The 26,694-nt window shown below is 41.1% G+C and overlaps 1 protein-coding gene across 1 annotated transcript in view; it reads left to right on the forward strand.

The window, feature by feature from the left end:
- PGM5 (phosphoglucomutase 5) overlaps positions 1-26,694 on the forward strand; it is a 74,854-nt gene that overhangs the window by 28,758 nt on the left and 19,402 nt on the right. Inside the window, exons 7-9 of the mRNA XM_075411359.1 lie at positions 15,029-15,144; positions 24,600-24,735; positions 25,720-25,903. Of these exons, the coding sequence (XP_075267474.1) occupies positions 15,029-15,144; positions 24,600-24,735; positions 25,720-25,903 (436 nt within the window). The remainder of the gene's footprint in view (positions 1-15,028; positions 15,145-24,599; positions 24,736-25,719; positions 25,904-26,694) is intronic.

A 26,694-nucleotide genomic window follows, 5' to 3' on the forward strand; every position in this document is an offset into this window, starting at 1 on the left:
GAAGTCCACTACTGAAATTAATTTGTGTAATTTTGTACTCAGGTGTGTCTGGTATTGGTAGGTAAATTTTCTTTTCCAAGGACAGGCTTGCTTTAAACAATCTGAATATTTTTGTCTGTTTCTGTTTTTTCCATGCACTAAGAAGACTGTCTTCTACCTCTCTTATTCAGGACGCCAGTAACAAGGCAGGCTGTTAATACAGCATACTACAGTGTATCAGTGACAGCCGTTTTCCTGGATTTATATATACCAAAAAAACCTGCGTTTGCTCACAGAGCTTAACTAGTCACAGGCCATACTGTTGGAAATGGGACAGACACAGACTGTCTAATACAGTCGGCTGCAGTCATAAAAAAAAGTGGACAGTATCTTTCCTAGAACAAGGCATAATCTTTCTGCTGCTGAGCCACGGCAGAATTTGGAGGCTAAAGTAAGCTTGGAATCTTTAAAGGAATTACATTTGTCATGTAAAAGTTCACTGAAAATGCTAGAAGTCGTCATACCTGATTGCTTGGGGATTGGACTAGATGACCTCTAAAGGTCCTTTCCAACCCAAAGCATTCAAGGGTTCTATGATTCTATCCATTCCCTTCGTCCTTTAATTTACTGACAAAGGAGTTAACTTACTATACAGGCATATGAATGCTGAAATAGTAATGAAAAGTGACTCTTGTTTCTCAGCCAGGAAGGGCATGAATAACCTTAATGATTACTGCAATACATCTGGAGAGCATGGCCACATGCTTGCCAGATGGTTGGACTTTTCTTCATTAGTACTATGAACTCTGCAATCAAACCTTAGATTCTGTGTGGATCTACAGTACTGGTGTTTGCAATTTGTCACAGGAACAGGCTCCCCAGGGAAATGGTCATGGCTCCAAGCCTATCAGAGTTCAAGGACCATCTGGAGGACACTCTTAGTCATGCGGTTTAGTTTTAGGTAGGCCTATGGGGAGCAGGGGGTAGGACTCGATGGTCCTCCTGGGTCCCTTCCAACTTGAAATACACTATGATTCTATGAATTTAATTTCACCTCGCAGAGACTTGGAGCACTGTGCCAGCTGGTTTTATGATGTGAAAGACAAAATTCTGTTGGGGCATGTTGCTGCCAAAGCACATCTCTCCCTCACTGCATACTCATAGAAGCGCTTGTGTTTGCTAGTTGTCTTTAGCAAAGCAGCTTTTGTCTCTTGCTTTATCCTTACTTTTAGCACAGCCATATCTAGATACTGTATATGTCAACAGCTGTTTCTAGTCATTCTATTGGAGCTTTTGTGAAGGGGACAATGAAGTTTTCACAAGCCAGGGAGTCGCAGGGACTCTGTCTGAAGGTTATACTTCCTTTGGGAGCTGACTCTTGAAAAATTTACAAAAGAGGGTGCGAAGTTATGCATTTTGCATTTGAATCTCAAACTGATGACTAAAGCAACATGAGAACAGCATTTGGTGTGTAACATCATGATGAGTACACCTGTTAGTGTCCCACACACTGAAGAAAACAATCCCATAATAAGAAAGAGTTACACAGACTGCGTCGTGTGCAAAGCTTTCCAGTACATTTGTAACCAAGAGAAACAGTTGAAAACAACATTAGTTGCTGTAATACTTTTTATTAGATGTTTTCAAACTTGTAAGTTTGGGTTCCTGGAAATGTACAGTTCAAAGGCAGTGATGGCATTTTCATGAACTTGCATATTATACACAGGGGTTGGGTGTGTGTGTGTGTGTGTGTTATTAAAGAGATGAAGAGTAATTTCCCATATGTATAGCTTGTGACTGTAATGTATAAATAGTTTTTTATCCTAGCTGATTTGGCTGGGAGACCAGTGAGAATCTTGATGTTTTCATCACTTGTATCAGTTATATCACTCATTTGAGTTTCTGAGAAGTATGGACTTTGTTGATGAAACTCATTAGGGTTTTGCTGTCCAAGTAGCATTTATTACCACTAAAACAACAGCATGAGGTTGCCAAAATGTTGCAGTGTGGACTAAGACACAGCCTGCAAATTTCCTGAAAGGATCGCTCTTTTTTGTTTATTTCATTTGGTAGCATGGATCTCAGGTGTGGTATGTGTAGGATTACAACACTGTGGGAACCTGTGCTCTGTCTGTGTGTGCTCCAGAGGGTATTTGTTTCCATCTCTAATTACCGAAGTTCAGCAATATCTTCCTGGTACTCCAGTATGACCTTTTACTGAAATGTCATGAACATTGCTTATCATTATAGGTAGTCGAGGTTAAAAGACATCCATAATCACTGTATGTGTGTAAGGTATTTTCAGTACTCTGACTGTTGTCTGCTCCTTGTTTCCATTTTGTTCAAGTTTTCCATATTTCCTTTTAACTTTTACTGTGTACTTTCCATCTAGGAAGAGTGAGAGAGCAACCCCACACTTTTGCTGTTTTCTACCACCAAACGCCACAATACTGTGGCCAAATTTGCTTCCCTCTGCTGAAGACTGACAGAACTCTCTCTATGGATAGACTATGCCAGGTGGCGTGCTAAAGGTGCCACTCCCTATCTCTTTTTCCACAGTAACTCTTTACTGTTCCTCTGACAGGTAGACTGACAGCATGCTGTGAGTCTCCTGTAGCATGCTAGAGAGCCTCCTTACTTAAAGTCCGTGCACAGCCATTACAGGTGGTTTGACTGGCCTGAAGAATCTTTCTGTGATTCCAGAGAGGAATAACACAGATATAGCAAATGTCTCCATACTCTTACTGCTTGGTTGTGTTAGGAAATTAGCTTAGTCATAGCTCTATTTGTAAACTGCAGAATCAAGTTCTTTAGCAGCTGCTCCTGACTGGCTGATCACTCGCTGCTGGGACAATCTGCTGGATTGTTTTACCTCTGCAATCGTCCAGTGTCATATTTTTCTCAGTATCTTTCTTCTTATGTGAAGATTGATTTCTTAGGGAAGTCTGCGCATGATGTGATCGTAGGGATAGCTCCTTTGTGGGCCAGATGTGGTTGGTTCTCAGCCCTTGTGCACTGGTCCACACCTGCTCTTGGTTCTTGAGTCTTTCAGGATCAAGAGCTAATTCTGCAGCCCTCCTAGCTACCCAAATCTTGCTTAGACAGTTCTTCAGAAACACAAGAAATTGTGGTCTAAAGTCGCATGAGTCTGTATGTTCTCAGGAGGCCTACTGTGAGCTGATAGATCTGTAACCTTGCTTCGTCTTGTTCAAATGAACCAGCTCCCCATCAGGTACACCTAAAGATCCCTTAGCTTCTTTTTGTCAAAACTCCATACAAACATGGCTTGTTTTAGCTTGTTTTACTCTCTCCTATCATTTAGAAATGCTCAAGAAGCCTGATTTGTGGTTGCTTTGGCCAGTTCTAGGATCTTACTGACATTGTTACCAGTCTGTGAGCTATGTGCTCCTCATTCAGTTTAAATCTGACTTTGCTTCATGCAAAAATTGCCTTTGTGGTGGGTGTCACTCAGCCAGCTTAATTAGAGAGTGAATTTATGTTCTTGTAACTCACTAGAATGTCCTGCTGAGTTTACAGTAATAATATTTAACTGCAGCTTAAACTAACCCATCACATCCTTCCTTTTCTATCCTTACAGCCACCATCAAATGCAGGATGGACCAAGCTTCACATGTCATATGTTTTCAGAGCACTTTGTTGTGTGTACCAGATAAGTCAATTCTTTGATTCATTGGAAAGAGTTATGGAAAGCCTAGCAATATCTTTTTGGAAATTCTTCAAAAGGATCATTCAGCACATTAGAAGTTTGTTACTAATGAGTGGGTGAGACTCTTGGCAATGCTTTAGAATGCCTAAGAGTATTCCCATAACTGAGATAAAATGGGCAAGGAGGCTGCTGCGTTCCTCCTGTGGCTGTTGCTCATGCCTCAATTTAAGAAGGGCTCTTTTACACCCTCCTTATTTAACCACCTATCTTTAGGATGTTTTAAACATCATCCTGTGACTTGGGAGACAGCTGGAAAGTCACTATAGGTGAGTTGAATCCATATGGGCAGAGGTTTGGAGAAGAAAAATAACTTCTAAATAGTAACTGTTTATTCTAGAAGCTTTTCTTCCCCCACGTGGATCTGACAAACTGGCTTTGGAGTCTGTCTCAGCTACAATTTGTGTGTTAGTGATGACTGATACCTGCTCAAGCTAATCTGTTTGATGGGCCTTGAGTACAAGGTTAAATAAAGTCATATAAAGGACAGAATTTTCCTATTGATACTTTGGGTGAAAGATAAAGGAGAGGTCTGCAGAGGCTAGGCAGGAGGAACACATGCAATTTATAGTCTCTGCACAGACAAACCTATCAGCTAGCTTTAGTTACACTAAAGAATCCTTGGGGTTCTTTATAGGGTGTGTCCACAGCATCCTGTTTTTCTATATAGATGTAGACAATGAGGAGAAATCAAAAGCAAGAGGATGAACACATCCATTTTTGCACTTTGAAATTGCTAATTCCCTCCCTTTAAAACAATAAACCTTCAAACTTATCTTTATTTACGCAGACCTATCCACCTTGGCATCAGTTTTTTTTTCTTCATAAGGAGCAGTATTTCTGTCTGCAAGGTACTGGATTTGGTAGCAGATTTCTTGGAAACAGGTCTTACAGTACACATAACTAGTCCTGCTTTGGAATTGGTGCTTAATACTCAATAAAATACAAGAGTTGACTTTTGAGTCTTGGCACCAGTTCAGCAACATACTTAAGCACACTTAACTTTTGGACTCATGACAACCCCCAGAGATTTGAATGGAAATATGAAAGCTTTTTGTAAAAGTTTATTTTAAAAAATGAATATAGAATATAGAAAAAAATTGCACAAAAGTACTAGTTTTTCCATTACTTCAATGTTTTATCTTTTCCCCCGTTTTATAATGTACTATGCTCATTACTTTTTGGCACTGAGCCCTTGTATAAAACACTTGTCCTGTAAAGGAGAAATTGAAGTTGTGCTGTGACTGAGTCAGCATCCCCTGGCACAAACCTCCTAGGTGGTTTCTCTTCATAAGTCTCAGCTTGGGTGGCACGCTGGAGTAGGGCTGAAAAGACATAAGAAGGCATGGAAGTGGAAGGGATGGGAGCAACACAACTCAGAAGGCTGGATTGCGTGTCCACAGACAGTGCTGTAGTTTGAAATCGTGTAAAGCTTGTGAACGTTCTGAACATTGCTCCAGCTGAGGGAAATACAGTGCAGTAATTCAGCAAAGCCTGAATCATGCTGTTTCGCGCAGTGCGGTGTTTTTCCTGGATAGGCCCGTATGTCTGCACGGTACAATACAGAGCAGCGCAGAGATACTGTCTAGGAAAGCACCAAACCCGGCCTCTGAAGGAGACCAACCAAGGGGGTCACAGTGCCGCAGTGGTGGGACCAGGCTGCTTCCTGCTTAACAGCTTATTCACCATGAGGTTATAGAGCCCTGAACCACGCTCAGCTGCACAATATGGCCTACGTTTTGCTGTCATTTGCACCTTCAGAGCTGCCTCAGGTTGGTGAGTATCCAGCAGGACTTAAATCACTCTAGCCCTCTCCTCCCACAAAAATTTGGGCTATGAATTTTGTGGAGTTGCACCTGAGAAATGCTACGGGCTTATTCCCGGTCTCCTTTCTTGTTTCTTCTCATCCCATCATGTCTGTGTTTTCCCTCACACACAGCAGAAAAGGATACTAGTGTAAACACTGCACTTGGAATAAACTCTTGCTCTTAGCAAACTCAGTCCAGATACAGGCATTCTGGTTGACAGTCTGGGTTGGTTTTAAACACAATGGATTTGTTCTGACGCATATCATTCAGTGGGAGAGAAAGAAAAGACAAGTGTTGGCCTTGTGAGTTCAACGGGTAGAATTATTAACAGTTTGGAAACAAAATTTTACATTAAACTAATTCCTAGTAAAAGTAACTGAGAATAATTTCTAGCAGTTAGATGTGAATTCATGTAAGACCTGGTTCCACTGCCTTTAATAAGAGCACAAATACTTCTTCTGGAATTAAATGTTTCTCATTATGATTAAATTAATTGTTTTTTTTTAAAAGGCAGGATGATTTTTTTTCTTTTGAGTTACTAATGTATTTATTACAGGTAAATTCCAATGTTAAAATCAATTTCAAGAAAGTGCTTCTTAGTAGCTCTACTCGTAGCAAACACCACTGAGTCAGTATTTATTCAATTTAATTTCATTATTATTATGCAAAAGTCTAGGGTCTAGCAGTTCCGTCCATTTCTGATTCTTTTCTGAACAACTGCTCCATGCTAAAATCTGTCAAAGTGCTGAGATTTTTTTAAAAGCTGACAGAGGGGATTTAATTTTTCTTTTCTAGAGACTGCAAAGAGTTGTGTGTTTTGTAGTCTGAGCTACAGTGCTTTCATGCTGACAGCACTGTCCGTACCATGATAGCCTGGCTGAGCAGAAACAGATGTTGTAGGCTCATCGGCCAGTTTCCTGTCTGAAGGAGAGTCTTCTGATAAAGTCCAGTTTTTCATTGTGGGATTTCTTTAATGCTGTATTTCCTTGAAAAGAAGGGAAGTTCTTAGTTTCCATACACACAAACTTCAATTAAACTGAATTAAGCACTTAGCTCCTCAGAGAACTTGTTTCTCCCATGGAATCTCATTGCTAGGACGCTGTGTTACCATACCTACTTCAGAGAGGAATTTACAAGCCACAGCTGTACTCGAGGCCTTAAAACCTAAGCCTGTGTACGAGGTCTCCTCCAGCGCAACTTCTTAAAGTGATTTAAATTCTCAGAAGAAGATTCTTTAATGCCTCATAGTGCCCAGAAATCGGGGATTGTCACAATCTCACTGTGATAGTACATATGTAACTTGCATGCTATTGGCAGTTTTAACATTGGCGGTAATTTCATGTCTTGATCACTACAACGATAACCTGCTTGCAGCACCTGCAAATATGGGGTGAAAAATTCCAGCTTTGCGTGCCATCTGCTTTGTGTATTTGTTAAAGGTGCGTTTACTGTCCCCATTCACTAGTGGATTTTGCATCAGTGGCAGTTCACAGCAAATTAGGGAGAGTAGGCTAAAGTACAGTGTCCATAAAGAGTGTCCTTGCACCTCCTGCCCATAGTGGACGGGATTATCACGTCCGTTTTGAAGGCAAAGGCAGAGTCAGCAAGGAGCCGTGCTGGCTATTTTTACTTTGAGCACTTACTCCCTGAAGAGCAGGGAAGAGGCGGAGGCATTCTGCAACCCTTTGTCAGAGATGTGAAGCAGAGCTGTGCTGCAGCTGTAGGCATGCTCACAAATGCATTTCAGTTCTGCACTGCTCCCCTGGCGCTGTAGCTGGCTATGAAGTTAGGCACATGATTTTGTTTTTACCCCCTGCGACTGAATCATAAAGTTGCCTGTTGGGACTGGGTCACACATTAGTTTACCGTTATTTTGTAAAGTTTCTCAAGTACCTTAAAAAGTGCTGTCTCTTTGGCATGTTGCACAAAGTGCTTGTAACATTTGGCTGAGATACTAGAGAATCTGTGTGCAGGAAAACTTGATGGAATGACACACTGAGCTGTGTGTTCGCGCCATGGCATACAGGTGGCAACAAGGAGGGTAAATAACTGCAGGTCCCCGCTGTGTGTGTGTTTGGGAGCCTGAGTCCCCTGATGGGCGTTTGAACTACCCTTGCGATGGGGCAAGGCTTTTCAAGGCTGCTCCTGCAGGAGGCAGGAAAAGCCCAGTGAACTTCGAGGGCCCAAAGGTAGACAAGTACTAAATACTAAGTTCTAAATTTGTTTGTTTTAGGAACTTAAAGCCAAAGGGCTGACCTTGGAGTAGAGTGGTGATTGTGCTGAATTTGAGTGTGTTCCACATAGCTCATGTAAGTTTCTGGTGTGTATGGTTGCTGTGTCTTACAAGACCTAAGCGAGACAGGTTGTGTTTATAGGACTTTGCCTTTCTGCTGGGGTAATTTTTAGTTTTTGCAGTTGAAAGATTACAAACACAAGGAAAGGCCAACGTGAGACAGAGAGGCAGGAGAGAATATTGGAACAGTGAGTTGGCACTGCAGTTACATTGCACAAGTGCCAGAAGGCTCCATTGATAGAAAGGGAATTCAAATTGTCCTGAACAGAATTTAACAAGGAGGTGATTTCTACGGTTATTAGCAATCCATATTATCAGCCAAAAAAAAATCACCTGAACTTACTAGTTTTCAAGACAGAAACTGCTCCTGAACACCAGACCTTGATTCAGTGTACCTTTAGTCCACCTGCAGAAGCATTTTAGAGTTTAAATTATGTAGGGGTAGGGAGGAAGAAAAACCAAAAAAGTCATATGTTTTTAGATCCTTTGTAGCTGAAGTGTCTTCAGATGCTTCTTTGTTATTGATTTCTGTTACTATGATCTTTCTCTGTGAGGTGTAGCATGCTAGAAAGCAGAAAAAAAGGAGCTTGTTGTCTACTAACTGTTTTTTTTCCTGCCTTGTGCTCCTGACAGCCTCTCTGTCAGCAATGGCAGTTTACCTCTTATCTTAGTGATACGTCCTGGTCATCTGTGTTGTGTGTGAGGCCTTAGTGTTCCGTTGCTTTTTGCTTAATAAATTAAAGACTGTGAAGGAGTAGCACTGTAATACTTGACCATATAAGGGGGTGTGACTGTTTTAGTTCTGCTCCTAGCACAAAATGCAGTTGAAGCCTTTTAAGGGAAGGCAGTGCAGACAGAGTGAAAACATCCAGAAGCAGAACATCCATTTCACATTATAGTTGGTGCCAGTGCTGTCATTGCTACTACTGTGGATTTCTCACAGGCTGTTGGAGTTGCACAGTTAAAAAAAAGGAGACACTTACAGATGAGACTGAAGAAAAAAGTTAAAGTCATTTAGTTCATGGCTCCTGCATCTTGAGAAATAGTAAGAATTAAGAGGGAACTGACCAAAGCTGAGCTGAATTAGACTTCCAGAGTTTAGAAACGAAGTAGCAAAGACCTCTTCAGCATCAACAAGAAGAGATCAAAACTGTGACAGCATGACAGGAGTTCAATCCTGGATGTCATCTTAGTAGACCAAAAGAATGAATTAGGTCTGGTTGCAAGTCTGTCAAGGCAAAGGCTGTATTGTATGGTTAGAGAATAGCAAAACCAGGATGTCTGATAAAGGGATAGAAAAATTGAAATAGGCAAACATAAGTCAGTTGTTGTGATCTCAGAAGTGTCCAGTGTTACAGAAATTTTGAAGCATCTCAGGCAGTAAAATATCAAATAAAATATATTTGTATGCTGAGGTTAGACTGTGTGAAAACTGTTGTTTTCAACTAGAGAAATTATTTTCTTGCTAAATCAGATGCAGATCCTTACTTGAGATATTTTTCATTCTTTATGTGAAGAAAGACTACAGAAGTGGGAAGAAAAACTGGTTTTCTTAGTTTCAGTCAAACCATAGCCTTATCTTTAAAATAAAATATGCTTCAGGCCTTAAATCAAATGAGGCTTTTATCAGCTGGAGATTAGATAACACAGTCTCCTTCAGTGGCTGAGTAGAGATATGGAAGACCCAGTGTGAAACCTTTTTCTGCTATAGCCAGCAACTCTGCAAGAAACCATTAAAGAGGTCTGATGTTTTGTGCAACACTGCTGCCACACACTATGCTTCAGTGGCCTGCATGTCTGTCCCACGGATTCCTTCAACTCCTGTTTGTTAGGGCTGGAGGGTGCTTAGCCTTCTGCAGAATCAGACTCATTGCTCTCTAAATTACAGCACCTTGTCTACCTCAGCACTGGCTCCACAGAAAGGAGAAAGGTTGAAAATAAAAGTGTCCATGAAACACCAGTCTGTGTTTTGAAGCCTGCTAACCAAGTGTCCATGAACACCTTTCACACATGCAGCTGGTGCCTACAGGTGGTAGAAGACAGGAGAGACAAGGATGTGCAAAAGCCGCTTCTTTAGTGATTCTTTCATTAATATCTCTTCCTCCAAGTTAAGACTCCAGAATGAATGTGATGCTGCAGTTTACCCTAGCCAGCATTTCACCTACAATGCAAAACTCTAGCCAGTCATTTACAACAGTTCACGTACCTGTCAAAGAAGGCTCTTCCCCCAATATTGTGACCTTTATCTTTGTGGCGATCAGGCATCATGACTTTGGCAGGATAATTTTGTTTGATTGACTGATCTATTTTCGGAAGTTGTAAAAGTTTCACTGGGTGCAAGCAAGTCAGCTTGCCGCAGGCCATTTGTTGTGTCTGAATGATGTGTATTCATCAGGACCTTTTGTGGCATCGTGGAGAACAGGTTGGAGCAAACCTCCCTCTGACTTTCATTAGTGTAACTCAGGGTAATTCTGCTGAAGTCAGTGGTGTTTTGCTACTGCAAAACCGCAGTGACTGGGAGATACCCTCAAGGACCACTTTGATTTACTATCCTGTCTGTGAAAAACAGTCTGTTGTCTCCACTGGGTGGAAAACTGAAACAGAGATATCACAAGGATATTCCTTTAACCCTTTCAAATAAAAGAACAATTTTTTTTTTCCAGTGGAAAGTGATCTTTTTACATCCTTTAAGCAGGATAATATTTTTACTGCAATTCCAAGGAAAATAATTTGGGCTGTCAAGAGTCCTGCACCTCCTGTTTTCCTAGTTATGTGACATGCATATTGCTATGAAGGATAATGAAGAAGATCTAGTATATTCAGATATGCAGCTGTACAGTAAGTAGGCCAGTTGCCTGGTGCAGAACAGGTAAGTTTTCCACATTAGTCTGTTAAGGCTTTGAGGAGTAATTTTAGAATTAGCAGTTAATTGTTTTTTTTCTGACAGGAAATACTCAAAAATTCTGATCTTCATTATGAGGATTATTGTGATGTTCATTATTACCTTTATTATGAACGGGCCAGCTCATGCTTTGATGAGACTTTTTGCAGAGTTCAAGAACTGGCTTAACAGTTCTGTGTTGGTACTAAACTCTCCAATAATTGTATTTTCTAGTGATGACATAGTTCAGACTGCTGCTCATGGTTGCATTGTATGTGTTCTCCTTATGTTTTCATAAAAAGTGGGTGATCAGTATGGGTAGTGTGGGACTAGCTCTTCAAAATAAAAATGAGAGTAAAGTTGTACAGTAGAAGAGTAAATTTAACTACATAATCGTACAATAACTCATATTCTTAATATAACTCAATTTATCATCTCCCTATTTAAAAACAGCTGCTCCTGTTTTTTTTAAATTCACAAAATATAGATTTAAATAATGTGTTAATTCAAAAAAGTAAAGTCCACTCTGCTTTGATTTTTTTCTCTCCTTAATTAGTATTTCAGCATACTGTGAACATAAATACCCTTAGCTCTGACATGGGCAGAATAACTAAGGTGATTGTCCTTCAGTTTAGGTCCAAGTGTAAATACCCCGTTTCTCAGTGTAGCAAGAGCTGATTAGTGCTACACACAGACAGAAGAAACTTTATTGTGTAGTGTCATTGATGTAGTGAGCACTTACACTGAAAGAAGGCAAGCAAGAATACTGTTTGAAGTCAGTCCCATTAAGTGTCTGAGGTGACAAGAACCAGAATGTCCACAGTTTGTGTTCTCCTACATAGTTCATATTAATGGAACATATAAACACAGGTATATCAGTGTGGTTAGACAAAAATAAAAAGCCTTTACTTCAAATAGACTAGGAAATGAACCTATTCATATGGCGTATTTTTTTTCCAGTTTTTATTTTTAATTGCTCTGAAAGTATATTCCATCCCTCAAGTTGGGGCTTTTGACAGTTAAATACTTCACCCAGAGAACTCGGAGTTTGACGTATTGCCCTTACAGTAGCACTACTGCATCAATATCTTGTTGATGAAGCATTACACATGGCTGTAAGGACACAGAACATTCACTCTGGTGAGTGAGACCTCTGCAAGATATAAACTCTTGCAGCACTAGTTCCAAAACTCACTTTCCGAGAGTAGTAGTATCCTGTCTGAGCAAGAGGTCTCATACAGACAACAAAATCTGTTTGGTAACCAGTTGACTTTCCATTTCTAACTTCCCAAATTTAGGGACTCCAGTGTAAGTGTACAGAAGGAAAAGAAACCTAAGAAGCTGTGTATATATAGACTTGTTTGAAATTTCCTGTGAAGGTACATTGCTAAAAACAGCATAGATTGTAACTGGTGGATCTGTGATTTGTTACAAATAGAACAAACATGACTCACCAGCAATTGTGCCTGCAGAATTACAAGTTCTAGAAACCCTCGTCCTAAGCATTTATTTGTGTAGCAGAATAAAAAGTTTCCTCAGTATCTTTCAAGCTTGTCATGACAAGTCATATGCTGCATTAGGTAGCACTGGAAATCTTCAGTGGTACATAGAATTTAATTTCCAAATTTTGGTCCACAAGGGATGCTACCTTTTTGTCTCAGCTGGCGCTTAAAAAAAGTCTGGCTGCTGAGTGTAGCAGTGACAGTGACTGAAAGCTCTGATTTTGTCTGCAAGAAAGCAGGTTGGTCAATGTGAAGTGAAAAAAAAGTTATGGTAAATGAAGTTACAGAATATTCGTTTCCTTCCTCTGAGGGTATTTTCCTGTAGTTTGCATAGTTGTTTGTTTGATCTGATGCAGCACATTATTTCTCTGAGTCTGCAGCTTTAAAATTTTTTTGTATCTTCCTGTCGTAACTCCTCTCATGTTTCCTGGGATGGTCATTCACCTTTAAATGTCTGTAGGTTGTGTAAAGGCACATTCTGTGTTTCTGGAGACTTCAGTGATGATGCTTTAGTTTAGTAAAATGGCAGTTAAAAAAGAGCATGCTTAATTTTCAGTGTGCTTCTGCTTATTTACTCTGTTAGAGTCTTAAGAGTCAAAACCAAAAAACTTTGCAAGGAACAATCTGTCATATTTCATTATAAACTTTGTATATACATGTTTATATGTATGTTATGTTTCTTTGTTTGAAAGGCTTAGTTTAAAGTAAGCCCATTGCCAACAGAATCAACATCTGTATTTTCAGTGTTAGCCTAGTACATAGAAAACTTTGAAAACCTTTACAGCCCCTGGAAGCCTTTGGTGGTGGTCAAGCTAGGTCCATCCAAGGTTGTCCCCAGACCAGAGGAACACAGGAGAGTGAAAGGGAGAAAATTTCCTTCTCCAGAAACAGTACCGGGATATGGGAACATTTCTGCAAGCAGAAATATTCCTGCTTTATTGTTAGGCTACCTCAAGAGAATTGGTTTTGCTCTTCCAGCATGTTAGCCATTGTTTTCTGGTTAATCGGTTTCTAGTTTTTGGCAGTATGGTCCTGTTCCCAGCCTGCTGTTACTGTCACATGGAGATTAATTCCTTTTATGTTCTTGATTTTTTGCATAGTCAGCCAGAAATTTGTTCATCTCTGCACTGTATAACCTCTCTTATGCAGCAGCATTTCTAAGGGCCAATAATATAGCTGGTGCTGTGTAAACACAGGGAGGTATACACTTGCCTCTACCTCCAAACTAAAGACATGAAAAACAGGTTTAGGATTAAACATTTTGATAGTATTTTTTCCTCTAGGTAACTCTTCAGCTCTTTTCAAATAAGTATCAGCAATTCTTACTCCATCTCATTTAAAACCCACTCTTTTTAGATGCACTATATAAACACAAAAGTGCTTACTCCGTCTTATTTAAAACCCACTCTTTTTAGATGCACTATATTAGCATAAAAGTGAACACCTAGGCTGCATAGAAGACTTAGATAGCAATGGATATTTATTACATTAAAAAAAAAGTGGATTTGGAGTCTTAATACCAGTGCTGATTAACAATTTAAAGATTTCAGAGAGAATATTTAAGGGCTGAGCTGTCATTTAGGTACGTTTATGTACCGGGTTTTGAAAGGTCAGTATTTGTGTGTTTGGACAGTTCATCCCCTCTGCCTTACATGCCGACTTCAAGACAGAGTGATGGACCATCTGAAAAGAGGTGTCTCTGTTAATCAGAGGGGTGACTGCGTTTGCCTTGACATGTGATTTCTAGGCGGATTGTGTTAAGCGTGTTGAATCCTTTGCTTTGATTGATCTGCTTTGCCTGGTCTTGGTTACAGTTAAAATTATGTAAGTCATCTCACTTCAAGTGTTCTTCTGTGGGGGTGGAATTTAGGGAATGTTTGTTAAGTGTGATTGCTGCAGCAATCCTAGGGAGAACGTAAGGTCCTTTTTAGTCTGTCAGACTGCTTGACTATATGTCAAGTCTTAGTTTTTCTTATTAAAAGCCAGTTGGCTTTCAAAATCCTAGGCACACAATGAAAACAAGCAAATATAATTAGAAACAAGAAGAATGGTGATATTCATTCTGCATAAATCCCAGCTTGGTAGTGGGTTCCTTAGAGGATTTGTTTTTTTCTTCTTTCTCGTTTTTTTTAGTCCAAGAAAGAATTTTTTCATTACAGTGAGTAATTACCAGTTAACAACCTGTGGGAGGGAAGGCACATCCAGATTATATGTTGGTTTATTTTGGTTCTTGAAAATACTGGCAGGTCAGCCAGCTGGTGGGAGTGTTTCATATAGGTGCATCAGAGGAAACAAGGAAAGTAAGTTCAGACTCAAGCTGAGACTGGGAAGGCTTTTTTAGAGGAGATGCTGCATCATGGAAACATGCCTGCATTGTCTTGGCTTTGAACACATGAACAGAAGTAAAGGTGTCTTTCAAGCACTTTCAAGAAAGTTGTTGTTGGCCATCTCTGTTTCCTAAAGGAAGTTACTTCAGCATGATGATTTCACTTTCATTAAAATATTAGTGTGACAGAACATATATCTAGTGTATCTCTAGATGTAACTATTTCTTGCTGAGGAACAAGAGAAAGATACTTGTAAAGCCTCTTGAGCTGAGTCCTACATTTTCCAAAATACTACACTTGGTGTGCAAAGGTATCTGGGTTCTGGTTGAAGTCAGGTTCTGAGACAAGGATCGGTTTTGAATAATGCTGTTGATCTGTTCTGTAATTTTTTTTTATATACGGCCAAGCTGTCAGGAGATGTAGCAAGACCTAGAATATTCCTCAATTGATCTCAGACCACATGTGAAAAAAAGCACTGTCTTAATCATGTGATGTTTTATTGTGTCTTTTCCAGAGTGGCTAAAGTAATGAAGGTTCCTGTGTATGAGACACCAACAGGGTGGAGATATTTTTCTAATCTCATGGACTCTGGACGTTGCTCACTTTGTGGAGAGGAAAGCTTTGGGACTGGTAAGTAGTACATAATCAAGAATTTCCACAGACTTTTTATGACAACTTTCAGTTTTGCTGGGTGCCTCAAGTCAAATCCAAAAGAATCCGCAAATTAACTCTGTCTTGTGCGGGAACAAAGCACTGTCAGTTGTGCACATCTTGAGGGTCTTCACAGAATCACAGAATCACAGAATGGTAGGGGTTGGAAGGGACCTCTGTGGGTCATCTAGTCCAACCCTCCTGCCGAAGCAGGGTCACCTACAGCAGGCTGCACAGGACCTTGTCCAGGCGGGTCTTGAATATCTCCAGAGAAGGAGACTCCACAACCTCCCTGAGCAACCTGTTCCAGGGCTCCGTCACCCTCAGAGGGAAGAAGTTCTTCCTCATGTTCAGACGGAACTTCCTCTGCTTCAGTTTGTGCCCATTTCCCCTTGTCCTGTCACTGGGCACCACTGAAAAGAGCTTGTCCCCATCCTCCTGACACCCACCCTTCAGATATTTGTAAGCATTTATAAGGTCCCCTCGCAGCCTTCTCTTCTTCAGGCTGAACCAGCCCAGTTCCCTCAACCTCTCCTCGTAGGGGAGATGTTCCAGTCCCCTCATCATCCTCGTAGCCCTCCACTGGAATCTCTCCAGTAGTCTTCTTGCAACTCTGGTGTCCAGTGGCCTGAGGAATGAAAAATGTGGGAGGTGGACATTCAGAAGCCGTAGGCAATCTTATCACTGCCCAGACAGCTGTTGGAGGTGCCTGGCACTCGCTTCTGACTTGAACATAATGCAGAAAGATCTCACTGGTCCCACTGTAATAGTCTTTTCACAGACTGCAACAGTGTTTGCCTGTATGGAAAAACCATATGGATTTTCCTAATGTGTTTCAGTGTACAAAGTTTGAGGATTGGTATGTCTAATGGTTTGTCTAATCAAACCTATTGCAGATGTCCCTTTTTGGAACATCACATTTACCAAAACTCAGAAAAAATGATGGTTAGAAGAAATTCAGTTACATGTCAGCATCTGTGTTTTCCTAAGTATTTCTCCCTTACCTGTCCGAAGAACCAGTCAAAAAACAGAATACAAAATGAAAGACCAATTTGAGCACTTAGGAGTTCAGTACTGGTAGGAAGCATTAGAGCACACAATTAAAATATGTAGTCTGCAAATCTGCACAAACATGGTTATTGTTTATGAGAAAAACTGAATAAATTTCACGGTGTTTCTTTTTTTTCTTTCCTGGATTCTAGCAGAGAAATTTTATTTATTAGTAGGGTTATGCTACAAGTGTTTTTGAGCGAGCACATATCAGAATAACGTAACCCTTTGCCTGGCTAATAATTTATTCCATGTTTTGATGCAAGTTCCATGGAGTTCTTTATTTTGGTGTATAATTCATTAGCTACAGCTTTTCATAGAAAATGATTTACAAAGAGTAAAACTTCGCTACAAATTTCATTTTGCTTTGATTAAGTTAGGTCTAGTATCAAGTTTGTTGGTTATAAGGTCAATTAGAGGAGGATGCTGCTTTTTAAAAATGAGGATACCTTTAAGCCGTAGAAATTCCACTTTATGTGTAAGCCCATCATTAACTGCCTGTAAGTGTCTGAATGGATTATGATGAAACAACCGAAAATGTGTTAGATTTCTTTGGGTGCCTATCTGTAAAAAGTAAGAGAATTTAAATTGATGATGAAAGTTTATTTTCTTTCTGCTGTGAATGGGAACCGATGTCCTATGATTAGCAACCTGGATGCACTGGCTTAATTGCTGTGAGTGGCACAGATATGCGTTGCCTTGAATGTATCTTTTGAATAGGTATTTTCAAAGGGTGTTCTGCAAGGTTATTGAGTGAGTTCTAACATGGAGAGAGGGGTAGGAAGATTTTGTACCTTTCAGAATGTACTGCCATTTGTGGTGTGTTCTTAGACTGCGTCTCCATTTGCCCGTGAGAGGTCTGGACTGGGGAGTTTTCAACCCTCACTGCTTTTTGGTGCTTTTCACCAGGCCAGTTCTGTACCGCTTCCCTTTAAATATTGAAGTTCCTGCTTCTCATCCAAAACCAAGTATTTCCCTGAAACTTGGGGGAGTCTTCAGACACCAGTGTGACCGCATTATTCAAATTATTTGAAAAAAACTCCTGCCTTCATCATCATGCTGAAGAAAAGAAAGTGCGGGTTTTGAGTGGAAGGAGCTTGCAGGAGTTTGGTGGTGAGTTCCCATAGGCTGTACATCTGGATACTGTAGCCCACAGAGTGCAGCATCTCCTGCTGCATGCAGTTTTATCTATTGAGATATGTAAAGCAAGCAGGGGTGACCTCTATGTGCCAAGTGCCATGACAAACCACTGCCTCAGGCCTGTTTCTGCTTGAGAAGTAAGGCTCCTAGACCATCTTTGTTTGGTGATGTTGAGTACAACTCTTGCAGATGCTTTCCATCTCAGGAAGAAGGGAAGAATCTTTGATTGCTTAGTAGAAGCCTTCTCTCCTTTGAGGAAACCTGTCATTAAAATTTTGTGGTGCAGTTATAAAAAAATTGTAACATCATATTTCCCCGACACATTGAAGAGGCATGTTCAGGTCTTGCTAAGCAGGCTGTTCCAAGCGTTGGTGGACTTCAGCCCTGCAGATCAGTTATATATAGGAATCAAGAGAAGTGGTTTCAGGGCTCACTGAGCGCATTTTGATCTGTGTTGGCCTAACTTCATCACCCTGAGTATCAGGTGGTGGTTGAGGTTGGGAAAGAGGGACAGGTGTCTCACAGAGGACAAGGAAGGGCCTCTGCATTTTGTCTGTTATTCTAGGTAGGCAAGATAATTCCTCTGACTTCTCTCTGTTCATACACTTGACTTTTTTCCTCCGCTTGTATCCTTCTGTAGAGCCCTAAAACAATTGCATTTTGTACTATTGCCTGTCTTTCGATTTTGCAGCTCCTGTCTCCTGGCATCAGACCAGTCTCTGCATTCCTAGCACTCTCTGAGTTCCTGTCGTAATCTGGTTCTCCTATCCTATCATTAGTTTTTCAGATTCCTGGTAAATTCTGTCTCTCATGAATTCTAAGGGTGCTTGAACAGCGTATTGCTGGCCAGCATGAAGAGCTGCTCTACAGCAGTGTTTAATCTGTGCATCCCAGCACATTCTGCTTAGAGGAGCTTTTGTTGTACCTGCATTACTTCAGTGCAGAAAGCCTCCTCACCTCCCATTTAAGCCAATGACATCTAAAGGCTAATCTGAACCCTCAAGATTCAATCCCATGGATATCCAGACAGCTTTAGCCCTGGGTTTAAATTCCTCAGTGCATGTGTAGTTGCTGTGTAAATGAATCGTGACAGTGCCTGCGGGGCAGTTATGCAATGACTATGATGCCTAAAGTTTGATTTTCTCCCTGCCTCAGTTTCCTTAGCATCTTTCAATTCAATGCAGCTGTCTGAAAATATCACATATGCCAGGAGGTTTATTTGTAAAATGCAGTCTGGTCTGTAAATGACCAATACTTTAGCGATGTGAGCTGGTTTTAGTGATAAATATTTACCTTATTGAGAATTGTTTGGTAATGTCGTAAGCTGCATGACCCTCACAAGTTTCTGCCAGTGTTGGGCATTTGAATCAATTTTACAGCTTTCCGCTCAATCAGATCTATTTAGGGAACTGAAACTTGGCTGTTCTTTAGCTCTCAGCATGGAGTTTTTAAAGAAATGTACCGTATAGGTGATCAGAGTGGGAAACTTGCTGTTCTGTGCAAGAGGGGTTTTACAGATCCACATTCTACCGTCAAAGTATCTGAACAGCACTGGAGACTTGAGTACCCAGGTAATCCAGCCCAACTGGAATTTCTAAATAATATGGAGCCCTGGTTTTATAACATAAGGGATTTTGCTCTGGCAAGTAAATAAAAGCAAATTTTCTGCTATAAAAGGACAAAAGATTTTGAAAACATCCCATAGGGCTGTGTTTCCCAGGCTTGTTTTCTGGCAGCTGATCTTGGAGCTCAACCAGTGCTTTAAAAACTTCTTCCATTTTTGTAGCAGTGTGGGGAGCTTGTCAGATGAGGTTAGTAGCTTTCTGGTTCTATGACTAATGCCCAGGATACAGTTCAGAGAAGGGCGTCAGCAGCAGCAATTAGTTTCTAAATTTCATCAGCAAACGATTAATCAGGATTCAGAGAGCTGTGTGGCTGATTTATCTTTCTGCAGTTTAAACCACTTTAGTAACTGCTGCATCTTTCATGGATTTGTATGCTTCATCTCTAAATTTCTGTATGCTATTAACATCAGCCCCCTTCTCCTGATGTATAGATGAAGAACTAATGAAGAGTATAGAAGTGTGCTGCTGCTGAAATGAATGAAAGCCTTAGAAGAGCTGTTTGGTGGTATCTGTCATGGTAACACAAATCTAAAATAATCTTATTAATTTGAATAGATAAACAGATCAAAATGCCCCTAAATCTCCATTTGCCTAAAATATAATCAGATTTCAGATTGCTGAATGATAAACTTGTAAGACTGAAAGTGTGTGCAGACAACATGATTTACTCTGAGTTTGTATACTCGCCTCAGGCAGATTTTTGTTTTAAAATCACATTTACAGACTGCAATACAGAGATGACCAATTTAGTGAAAAGCAATTAGTTTTTCTTCGTGTGTATGACCCTTAGGGCTCACTGTCTCTTCAGAACTGGAAATCTCATATATAGAAGAAGTTAGATATACAAAAGACAGCTTGCATGCCCAATAGCTTTCCAATATCAGAAGAATCATAATATGAACATTTTTGCATGATCTTACTTTGTTTCTCAGGCTACTTCTTTATGAATGGGAACATGCTCTGAGAGTTTTTCCCAGATTGTTTACTCTGAGTCCAGCCATAGCAATTGACTGTTGCAGTAGTAAAAAATAACTTTTGCTACTGTTATATGGAGAAATATGTGACAAATTAACTTAAAAAGAAGTTGTCTAAGTAGTGGCGGTTATTATAATTTCCCTGACCAATGGCAAATTAAATATAATGGGATAATCAGGAAAATATTTTTGGAGTCCTCTGCTCTGTTGTCTCTTTCTGCCTGAACAGAATCCGGAATTCATTAGCACCTTGGATGTTTCAGTGAAAAGTATCACTGAGAATTATCCTGAGATTGCTGAGAGCCCTCAGCGAGCTAGGAGGAATATTATTACTGCAATCTCAGGAATACATAGTTGTGAGGCGCCTTTTAATTGATCCCTTTGCTCAAGCTAGCTCTGCCTTTGAAGATCCACAGCAGCAGACTCTGGATCTATAAAAAAAGCAGAATGATGTTAGCTGAACTGGAGCAGCAGAACCAGCTCCTGCCCTAGGGATTCCACCATGTCAGCTGGGCAGTAGGAATAAGTGAGAGACAGAGCAAAGACACGTACAGATAATGGTACAGTAGGTGAAAAAGAGAGTTGACTAACTGAGTTGCAATAATAGATTTTAAGTTGCTATAAAGAAAGAAGGGCAATAAATAGAACAATATGTGTCCGTGTAGTAACCTAGTTGATGGGTATGCTGGTGAAGTAAAAGAGGTAGAAGAAACAAGTTCTGAGAAATCCCAGTTGTCAGTTTTCCTCCTATTAAGAATGAACCAAGACAGTTCTTGGACACACAGGATTATTGTTCCTGTACCCACATCAGGCAAGCATTTTTTAATCACTGACTTTTGATTCCAGACCAATTGTGTGTTTCCAGCTTTTCCATCCAGTCTTTTGCCTCTGGATTACTTTCTTCCAATGCCTTCACTTTCCAGAGAAGCAACAATCTGTATGACCTCCTGAAGGACACACAAGGACACAGCACGTGCTAAGGCTGCTAAATGGATCAGAAGAGTGATACGTGTATACACTCATCACTCTTCATAGAGCTTTATGAGCTTAAGCCGTGCCAGATCAGGGCTCAGAGCACAACAGAGAGCTTTTCAAAAATTCTTCAGTCTGTGTTTCACTGGACCATTTTGGTTCAATGTACTTGAAGCATTTGTTATATCAAAACTCGTCTCTTCTTCAGTGTTCAGTTCAGACCGTTGCACAGATGTCATGATGTATAGACCACTTTGCTGAATGAATGCTGTGCCTTTCACAGTACGATTTGTTGGCCTACAGTCTGCAGAGTGTTACACAACAGGAAAATATATGATTGTTTACACTGGAACAAATTGCAGAGGCGTTTAGCTCAATACCATCTCTCCACTTCTTGCTGGTGCCTGTTGAGACACCTCAGCTGTTTAAGTTGCTGGTTTAAGTTGCAGCAAAAGAGATGACTTTTTAGGCGAAATTGAAGTTTTCAGTGCTAAGGTGAGTAGCTAAATGGAGAGGCAAGCAAGTTAAGAAGGAAAGGAACAGCCATGATGGGGTGAGATTACTGTTACCAGAACCCTACCCAGCCCCAGGTGCTCCTCCACCCTGCCCACAGCCCAGGACCCTGTGTCAGCCCCCAGGACCATCAGCCCTGGCCCCAGTGGTGCTGTACCAGGGCTGGCCTCCAGCTCCCCACGGCCCTGTCATGCCCGGCCGTGGGCCTCCTGAGCCAGGCCTGCCCATGGTGCCACATCATGGCCTGACCTCAGCCCATCCCATCCCCAGGGAGGTGCCCGATGCCCAGGGCTGGGGCCGCCCTGGTGCCCGCTGGCTGCCCTGCTCTGGGCTGGGGGAGTGGGATGGCCCCGGCTGCTGGGCCCTGCCCTGCCACCTTGGGGGACAGCTCGCTGCTCCCAGTCCCCAGGGAGCCCCCAGCCCCTGGGGTGACCTGATGGCTTTTCCTGCTGCTACCAGAGGAACGATGGACACTGGTGAGAAGTGACAGCTCTGTTCTAGGTCTCTGTTTTGGTGGCGGTGGCAGAAACCTGCACCGTTATCTGGGAACAGACTCTTGGCTACGACAACACTGATCGTGACCATGCTGTCTGCTCTGACAATGAGTAAGATGACTTCGTTATCCATAGGCCATATTGCTGGTGTTTCTGTAGAAGGCATCCTTCAGCTGATCTAGTGTGTTATCGCAGTGAGGGAGCAGAAGAGGTGAGGACATGATTGTCTGAAGGGCTGACTAGCTGCTGTGGAGGGACGTCTGTTTTCCTTTCTTATTTGAAGCTGTTTGCAAAGCTGTGAGAGCACATAAATAACCCTGCCCTTTTTCTTCTGATTAGTTGGCATTCCTTGCTTTCACAGCACCTGGGACTCTGGAGCAGGGAACAGAGTAAGCTGTCGCTCTTCCTACAGCAGCTCCTCGAGGACCAGCCCGTACCTCTGGCCATCATAGTAGGAGACTGCCCTAGTTGCAGAGAGCTCACGGATTACAGATCAAGGCAGATAAAAAGTGGCAGAAAGGAAGTATTCTTGACGTGCTATCATGACAGCTACTTTGAAAAGGCAATTACCATCTGTCTCAGCTCTTAAATCCATCTACAGTATTCAATGTCCTTGCTTTCTGCATTACCTAACTCATAGACACAAACATGATCTTCGTGTAAGTCTTTTTCATCTTCACAAGTCTTCAGTAATCATTCCTGTACAACTCTGATACTGTGCTGAAATACTAATTTGCATTTAGTTATCTCTGTGGTAGTTAACTTCCTTAACGTTAGATTCAAGGTGTTGGAGGTCTACACCCCCACGGTTGAACGTAACACAGACTAAGCAGGAGGCAGAGCTGTGGGAGACCCAGGACGATGGGGTCTTGGCAAACATGTAGGAGTAGCAGCTGCTACCTACTGCTCTCCCAAGAGGGACTGCAAGTCCAAGGCAGCAGCAGTGACTGGAAGATGGGTGTTGAACCCCCCTAAGAATCAACGGTGGCTCTCTTCACCTCTTGCTGTTTTCCTTATATGTATTTAATTTTCTGTTGACAGTTTATCACAGGATTAACAGCTTCAGTGCATCAATTTATTTTATGGGAACCGTGTCCTCTGCCAGTAGCAAAACATAGCCGTTTTGACAGACAACTGTAGACCTTGCACACTGTTATGTAAAACTACAGCACTGCAAAGCACTCTTGCTGCCACAGGATTTTTGTTTTTGAGGAAGGAGGATATTTCATAAAACAGGATTTCAACTTAAGATTTTTTAGATTCCTCTCTGGAGGATTTTGCTAAGTATCTTCTGAGGGCGCAGATAGTCCACCTGGTTGCCTCCCTGAATGGTAGGTAATTCATGGAGGAAACAACACTTGTGAATTACTGCACTTCCTTTATACTCAGGGTTTCAATAGTGTGCGACTAGACAGAGAATAGTAAGGTTGCAGCTAACAAACTTCAACCAAATCTAGTAGTATTATGCCAGAGCAATGGCCACTTATTTGATCTCTCTTCAAGTTTCTCAAGTCTGTTAGCCTGTGTAGTTGTCATCAGTATTGACTGAGTGGCAGATGTCTTACTTTGTGTTAATTCTTATGCATGCTTCCTTACGATTTTTTGGTAATCTGGGTTAGATACGTATTGCCACAAAAGGTTGTTGTAAATTATCCAAAAGGAGAGGGTGCTTGCTGAGATGACCAAGAACCTTCCTATGAAACAGTGTTTTGTTAGGAAATACTGATTTTGTTGAAACTTTTTGCTGATTGATACATTCCAGTTTTAATGGGCAGAGCTTAGCTTCATAGAAATATTTCTGGTTAGGACACGTTACTTGTTGATTGCATAGCAGCCTATCACTCCAAGTTGGCATGTTGGCTTTGGACATGGGAAGTGCAAGATGAAATCTGTGCTCTTTTGAATTCAGATGACAGACTTGTACTTCCTGTATCTAAGAGTATGTGCTAAATCCTGTGGGGTATTCCAAAACTGGAATACAACAACTCCATTGTTGGATCAATTTCTCCATAAATATAAACCTAAGAAGGGATTTAGGTCTGAGCGTCTAGGCATTTTTACCACTGAGAGGTAGGGAGAAATACAGACAGGAAAAAAAGTGCCATGCTTTGGTCTGTTTGTTTTTTTTTCAGAAACATTTCTTCGGGCTCTTTTTTCATCCCGATGGGAGGTCATGGACATTCTAGAAATCCTAATTTTTCATGGAATGGGAAAATTCTTTATCTGCAGCTTGACAGATGAACATCTGCAGAGATAAGGAGATGCTGTTGAACTTGACTCACGTAACTGAACATTCTGGTTCATGGCCAGGGGTTTGCATATCTAGCCCAGTTCTGGGAAACAGTACCAGAGGTGTGAAAACACCTGGTATGTCAATGAGCAGGAATCATGACTACAAATGTTTTTCTACTACTACCATTTCTATTCAATACTTTTACGTCTTTTCATTTAACCTTAGGAGTACAGATTTTGTCATATATAAATAAATCACATTTTAAACATTAGTTCAGGCTGTCTGTCTGGAAGATGTCAGAGTTGCTGAGGTTAGTACTGTTGATTACTGTTATGTGACGTACAAAGTTAAATGAAACACTTGGCCAGCCTCTTTACTACGTTTTCTGATTTGCGGTGATACCAAATAATGTGCTTTATGTATGTCTCTTCAGGGTCTGATCACCTTCGAGAGAAAGATGGACTATGGGCAGTGCTAGTTTGGCTTTCAATCCTAGCAGCTCGAAAGCAGAGCGTGGAGGAGATTGTCAGGGATCACTGGGCAAAATTTGGACGACACTACTACTGCAGGTGAGAAAAATGAGGAAAAGACACAGGAGTTTATGCAGTTGATGGGACAATTCTGCTACAACTACAGCTTGTTTATCCGTGCTCAGCTGTATTAAGGTGTGCATTTCCTCTGTACACTGAATGAAAATCTGCCACGGGTTGCCACTCTTCGATAGGCAGGTTTTTTATGATGAGGAAGCAGCAGAAGTTATTTACTTACTGAAGGAGTAGCGTGTATATGTCACTTCTAGTATATAAGTAATCGAATTTTCTCATATCGAATGGCAGAAAGATTTGAAGTATTTACTTGTGGAATCTGTAGCCATAGCTTGTTACATCGTGCTGAAAAAAAATCAAAGTCCCTGCGTGATTTACTCCTGCATTTGTTGCTGTGTGTGCTTCTGGGTGGCAGTGTTTTAGTGAGAGCTGGAGCTATGCCTACTTTTAATTCAGGAGAACTCCTCCAAAGATCTGAACATTTACTCATTTTTATTAAGGTCTCAAAAGAGTGAACTCTAACTGTCATTTATATCTTAGCTTCTGCCTCTCTCTTCCTCTCAGAAGAGACTTAATCCAGAGGAGTTCATCTATGCTGAAGGTCTTTTTCACATAGCTGTTCCTCAAAACTTGTAGCAAAGTTTTCCCGATTTCACTTGGCTGTTGAGCACTGCACTGGTTGTGTCCTTAATCTTGGGAAGCTAGCTATGTATTGATGACATTTTCACTGCTACTTTAGGAACCATGCATTTTTTACATGATTTCTGCTGACTCACAGTCAGGTGGCCAGTGTAGAACTGTGGTGAACACATATAATGGTCAGACTGCACAGGACTGCATGCATATGCTCATTTAATTTGCAGCCAGTACTCCAGTGGTCCACCTCTGATTTTTGAAGTAAACAGTAAATTGCTAATTGTGAGTGTACTGAGTTCTGTGAAAGCAGAACTGTTTTCTCAGCTGTAGGGGACTTACTTCTGGCTTCTATTTATTTTATATATGTGCAAGGTTTGATTATGAAGCACTGGAACCCAGAACAGCATATTTCATAATGAGAGACCTGGAAGCTTTGATCACTGACAAATCATTCAGCCATCAGCAGTTTGCTGTGGGTAACAATATCTACAGTGTGGAAAGAACAGACAGCTTTGAGTACATAGATCCTGTGGATGGCACTGTGACCAAAAGACAGGTATGTCTGTAGTGATGGAGTAGCAAAGTTTTGCAACTGCCATATTGTATCTAACAGTGTTGTTTCTAATGTTCAGCTGTCAAGCCTCTCCATTTATTTATAGGGTTGTGTTTTCTTTGCTCTGATAGATACCACATTTCCTACTTGAGATTAGCTCAGGCTGGATAAGATAATCCACCTCTGGTTTAGTTTACACTTGCTGTGCATAACTGGAGGCAATAGTGTCACAGAGAATGTACAAGGGAGTGGAGTCCCTGTTGACAGCAGTGCAGAAATGGGGAGTGTTCCCTTTCCTGGACAATGCAAAGTATCGTGTAGAAAGACAGTCCTTCCTTTTTCTATCTTCCGTCTGAAATCTCCACTTGCTGTACATTACAAACGAAGTTAAAATTTTCTTGCTTTTGGTGACCCACATAATTAAGGCACAGTATCTGTTGTAGCTAATAACATGCAGAAGACTTTTGTGGATTCTACTGTACGTGGGCATGTTTGACTTCTCTAGCCCAAATGACCAGTTCTGTGTTCCTTCTGGGCTGTGTCCATAATGAAATTCCTTAGCTATCAAGACCTGCAGTTCAAACTGACCCATCACTGTTTTGAAATTGATGATGTGCTCAGAGCTAACCATGTACTTTTGCCAGGTGTAAATGTATATTCAGACATCGTGAGTATGAGCTATGATTCTTGTTTAATATCTATATCAATGATCTGGATGAGGGGATTGAGTGCTCCCTCAAGAAGTTTGCAGATGATACCAAGTTGCGTAGGAGTGTCGATCTGCTTGAGAGTAG

This window comes from Opisthocomus hoazin, chromosome Z (genome assembly GCF_030867145.1).
Source record: "Opisthocomus hoazin isolate bOpiHoa1 chromosome Z, bOpiHoa1.hap1, whole genome shotgun sequence".
NCBI lineage: Eukaryota > Metazoa > Chordata > Aves > Opisthocomiformes > Opisthocomidae > Opisthocomus > Opisthocomus hoazin.